This window comes from Crocodylus porosus, unplaced genomic scaffold (assembly GCF_001723895.1).
Source record: "Crocodylus porosus isolate Cpor-Errol unplaced genomic scaffold, CroPor_comp1, whole genome shotgun sequence".
In the NCBI taxonomy this organism is placed as follows: domain Eukaryota; kingdom Metazoa; phylum Chordata; order Crocodylia; family Crocodylidae; genus Crocodylus; species Crocodylus porosus.
The window spans coordinates 17,253,061-17,258,560 of NW_017728911.1; the positions used below are offsets into that span (position 1 = coordinate 17,253,061).

Here is a 5,500-nt window from a genome sequence, read left to right on the forward strand (position 1 = left end):
TTTCCTATTCTTAACAATATAAGCGGCTTGCCTGCTATTTTTATCATTGTTCAAAGGTCAGAAGGTCAGCATTTTTATCTAAGGGTCAGAAAGTGATTACCAGAATGTCAATCGCTGACTCCTCAACCTCCTTGAAGCATTCTGGGAGTTTTAGTGCTAGGCCTTGCTTAGCAAAAGCACTCTCTCACAGGCACATGCCCCTCCTCCAAATGCGAGGCAATGCCACAGGGGCAGGCACTGCACAGCCAGTACAGGGTGGGGGATGGATCCATGAGCAGGTCATCTGGGGGACACAGGAAGGGGGGCACACAGCCTGGGAGGCCACGGGGGGAAGGAGGTGCATGCCCCTGGATCTGTCAATGGGGCAGGGCAGGCTGCACTCGGGGGCCAGGGCAGTGCTAGCTCTTCCTGTCTGGGCTGCAGCTGCAGGCTGGAAAGCTGCACTGGGCTGTTCTTGTCAGGACTTGTCTGCACTTGTGCCAGCGGCAGGCAATGACAGCATTGGGAGCAGCACCTGGGGGCCACTTCTGTGGCCTCGCTCTCAGCACCACCACTGCTGCAGCCCAGCCAGAACGAGCCGGCACCACCCTGGCCCCAGAACGCAGCTTGCCATGTCCCATCAGCAGATCTGGTGGCACATGCTCTCCCAGGCTGTACGGCTCCCCCCTCCCCGCAGCCCCAGATGAGCCACTTGGGGCTCTGTGCCCCGCCCTGTGACAGCTGTGCAGGGCCTGCCCCATTTCCTACCTCCCCGCCATTCCGGGGGGTGGGAATCCAGCCCCAGTGGTGAGGGAGGGAGTGGGGCTAGGGCTGGGGCCTCAATCTGCCTCGCTCCCCCCACTGCCTTTCCCTTCCCCCCTCCTTTCCCCACAGACTTAGCTGCTGGGTGGAGGGGGGGATAGATCTTTGCTTCCTTTTAAATTCCAAAAGTGATATCCAGCCTAAAAAGGTTGGAGACCACTGACATAGAACTTGCAAGATGTGTGTTTTTCAGAGTCGGGTGCTGTGCACAGTGACCTGTTGTTTAATAGCTGACTTGAGGAGCTGTGTTTGAAATGCCCAAGGAGATGCATGTGGCTCGTGAACCATGGTTTGTCCATGTCTTCTTTAGATAGATGATCCTGCCTGGGGTAGGAGGTTGGTTTGGGTGACCCCCTCAATATCCTTACACCCTTATTTCATGTGATTTCTATATGCATCCTTGCACTTCAGTATCAGAGGGATGAAATATCTCGAAGTGTATGTTTAGAACTGTTTTGAAAATTCAGATTCATGGGATCACTGACTTATGAAATATATACTACATTTGAGTCCAGTATGTAGCTTCAAATTCTATTAGACGTTCTACTCCAAAATAAGAGTTATCTGCTGGATATGTTTAAATCTCAAAAAGATACAACTGCAATATGAAGGCAGGGCACCTTAAGCAGAAGGACGTGAGATTTAAATTATTGCTGCTTTCTTGTAGGTTCAAATGGACCACAGTTGTTTACAATCGAACAGTGGGGCACCCCGGAAAAACTGCCAAGAGCTCATACTTGGTAAATCATCATTTAATTTATATAGACTTTTCATGTAATGAAACAAGTAAAGCTCTTTAAAAGAAACTTAATGGTTTTATTCTGTTTTCCAGCTTTAATCGCTTGGATTTGCCTCCATATGACTCATTTGAAGACTTATGGGAAAAACTCCTCTTAGCAATTGAAAATACTCAGGGTTTTGATGGAGTCGATTAGGCCACAAATAGAAATAGTGTATGTTTGAATTAACTTTCTGACATTTCTTTCTAAGGGTTTACAAACAAAATTAAGATCAAAAGGGAGCTACTATTGTATTCAGTTATTTGGCTATTGAACTTTCAAACTATCATTTATCAAATTCGCGTTGAAAAAATTCCCTATTTTTAAAGCACGTTTTGCCACTTTCATAGTTCTATAAAACTTGTTAGTGGCTACAGTATGTACTCTGGATAAGCTAATACCACCTCAGGCTCAGTTAAATATATTTTTCAGCAGGTGGCCCTTCTACAGTATTCACCAGATTGTCCTACAGTAAACTACTGAAGTGAAACTGTGAAGAAAAAGTGTAAATTTAAAACTTGCTGGTCTAAGAGTAGTAATTGAAGGGGTTAAATGGTATAAGGAGTATTTAGTGTATTGCAATATATTCTGTGCTGCTTCAGGCTGTTTATTACAGATCTGCCCAAAGCACCTTACTATTCAGCATACTGGGTAAAACAGTAAAAAGTGTTTGTGTTTCCTGCTTGCTGTCAGCTTGCAGAATGTTGACATGCTCATTATAAAGTTTATTTTTTATCTTTCTAACTTGATTTTATTGAAATACAGTTTGAGAAAACCAGGAATTTTATATGAGACACAAGCAGCATGCTTCTGAATAGTTATAAGACATGATAATCTCTATCTGGTTTTTTTTAATATAATGCCATTGGTTTCCTGGGTGTCTGTCGCATTTTTGATAAACATATAGTTTAACAATGATATTTTCAGTTAAGAATTTTGCAGCAAAGTAAATCTTAAATCAGAATTTGTATGAATGCCACAGAGTATTAGTTAATTTGGTATTTAGATGCCTTTATGCATTCTCGCAGTATTGCACAACAGAATAATAACATGTTTACAGGGTTTTATGGGCCAAATTCAGCAATCTGATCTGTGCAGACTTCTCTGACATCAATGGAAGTTGTGCACATGTATCAAGGGCAGAATTTGGCCCTATAATATGTTTACAGATTATGCTAGTTCCTATAGCTGCATTTTTATATTTTTTATTTCTTTACTGTTAGTCTAGAAACCAAATTTGTTAATGTATAACCAAAGTCATAGCCAACAATGTGCAATTTATTGTAGATCAGTTCTTCATAAATATAAAGTGTGATGTCTTTTGTAAATGTGATTATTTTGTTATCAATGTTAGCCCTGGTTATTTTGATTAAGTGCTGGTTAAAATGAATTTCAAACTCTATTCTGAAAAATATAGAAGTCTACATGCCCTGGCTTCCTTTCCTTTTGAACAATTTATTACCAAGGAGGAAATCTGAAGAAATTATGGTATATAGCTTTTGCCCAGCAAACTTCTATTTAGGTAGTTTTTATAAATATGCAAAAACAAAGTGTAGCACATCTCTGTAAAGACATGTAAATTGTGTAACAAATATAATGGGTCTTAATGGATATTTAAAATCCTACTTTGTTTTATTCTTTGAATAGGTCTTTAATGCTGAGAGCATTACATGTAAATAAAGGTAACTTATACAAAATCTGAATCTATGTACATCTTTGTAAAACTTGAAATGATACAACAGTAAATCTGTATAGATTTAAATGTAGCATTATTTGTTGCATATTTTATGAAACATTCACATCTTGAAACAGTAAAATAATTGTTCTAGTAAAGATAGTGATGCATGTAATTCAAATCCAAGTCACAATTCTTACAGAAGCATGTGGTAATCCATGCAAGTGTGTTAAGGCACTGCAGTACAATAACTATTAGTTAGTACACTGGCTATTTTAGAGATCCCGTAGTGCCATTTGTTGAAACAGTTCTGCAGTGATTTAACTGTCCTTCTCATCCCCAAAATGTATTGTATCTACAAAAGGACTAGAATAGGCAGGCTATTGACCTGGATTGGCTTGCCATTTTTAGTGACATAAAAAGAACACAATCTGTTTTCAGCTTCTTGAAAGTTGCAACGTATGTTGTTTGGAAGCAGCTGTGGCCTTCGATTTTAAAGTTTTCATTACGGTAGTGTTAAACTTTTATATTTGAGATTAATGCAAAAATGGCAATAACCTAAACTTAGAGCATTTGATATTTACTTTTTTCCATGTTGGAAACAGAGCAGGTGCTCCAAATGATGATAAGCCATCAGTACTAAAAGTATAACCTTTTACAAAAGGGACATGGTTACAAAAAACAATCATTTTAGACCAGTGATGACCAATTTTTCCAGGCTGTGGAGTGGATGAGTGGTGTGTGGTCAGTCTGTAGGCTAGATCCAGTGCACAGGGTTGATCCATAGGCCTGGCCTGGTCTGGCATAGGGCCAGTGCATGGAGGCAGCCCTACATGTGCCAAATTGGGTCTCACTGCCTTGGCTCTGGCCCCAGCTCTACACGCTGATTGGGTCCAGCACATAGGGCCATGTCATGTCACCTGCAGGGCTTGGAAATTTCTGAATCTTTGAGGAGCCCCATGGGCCAGATGTGTCAGCTGCCACAAATAGCTTTAGCAATGTAGTTTCTCCATTTGAGTTGCCAGAGCCGTTTCCTTCTTGATTCTAAAGATCTATCCACAGAAATAACCAAAATATTAGATGGCATGTAAATAATATAGGAAACTACCATACAGGACACAGTCTACTTTCCTCTGTTCAATTCCATCTTCGTGTTGCTCACAGTAAACCTCCTATTCCTTGGGGTCTTAACTTCCATCTCCAAAAGTTACTGAAAAGCAAATATACATCCCAAATCATCACCCTCATTTGTTTACAGCAACCAAAGCAAAAGGCAGAATATCTTCTTAAATGGGTGACAGTTAGATATGCTTATCTGTTGATAAAAGCAGACAAAATAACTTTTTAAATGAGGGACTGCTTCCAAGTTCAACTGGAGAGTGTGTTGAAGAAACTACTTGCATTTTTAGAAATGAGAACTGAGCCAATGCTAATTGCAGTAAGGGGGGAGTTGGCTCACATAGAGTAAGGGCCTTGTTACACATTGTACTTTGAGCTACACAAATGTTGATCAGCTTAGAGCTAGCTTGGTGTTTGGAGCAGACATACCTATCAGTCTAGAAACCTTCTTTGACTGTTCCCAACCTACACAGCTATGACTTGCCACTAGAGGCCTGGTGAGCAGGGAGATCCCTTCCAGTCCTACTTCTCTGATTCTCTATGCTTCACCTGTTCCACTGCAGCAGCAGCATTCTAGACTGCAGGGAGAGGAGGGAGGCAGCATAGCCCCTTGAGAGTGGGGCTGAGGGACTGGGTAGGGTGCTGCATGCAGAGGTCACTACCCACCCAGATCCCAGCTCCTGGCATGCACATTATCCAGGTTCACTGTCACACATCTGGGTGTTTCTCCCTGCCACACATGTCCCTTTGGCTGTTCCCCACACCCGGGCATAGAGTTACCATATGTCTGGGTTTTCCCAGATGTGTCTTTTTTTGGCCCCCTGTCCTCGTATCTGGGTAGGTTTTTAAAATGGGAGCAAATGTCTGGGTTTTTGCTCTTCCTCTGCTTTCCCAGACGTTGGCAACTTGGAACTGCTTGGGGCTGGGAGCAGTGGGCAAAGTGATTGGCTGTTGCAGGTCACGTGCTCTGTGCATGGACCTCAGTAAGATCCAAGGTAAGAGAGACAGAGTGTGTGCAGTGAGCAGCATGTGCATGGGAGCTGCATGGGCAGCATGGCTGGGGGCAGGGGCTTCAGGTCGGGAGTGATAAATACCTGCAGGGCTGGGGGGAGGCGGGGGGCAAGGG

General features: G+C 42.5%; 1 protein-coding gene across 2 annotated transcripts in view; it reads left to right on the forward strand.

Moving 5' to 3' along the window:
- The window catches only part of NEDD4 (neural precursor cell expressed, developmentally down-regulated 4, E3 ubiquitin protein ligase), a 118,517-nt gene extending 115,091 nt beyond the window's left edge, over positions 1 to 3,426 (forward strand). For both annotated transcript variants that reach the window (XM_019533527.1, XM_019533526.1), the window contains 2 exons: positions 1,469 to 1,541; positions 1,634 to 3,426. In XM_019533527.1, coding sequence (XP_019389072.1) covers positions 1,469 to 1,541; positions 1,634 to 1,736 — 176 coding nt within the window. In that variant the 3' untranslated portion in view covers positions 1,737 to 3,426. The remainder of the gene's footprint in view (positions 1 to 1,468; positions 1,542 to 1,633) is intronic.
- Positions 3,427 to 5,500: the final 2,074 nt, after the last annotated feature.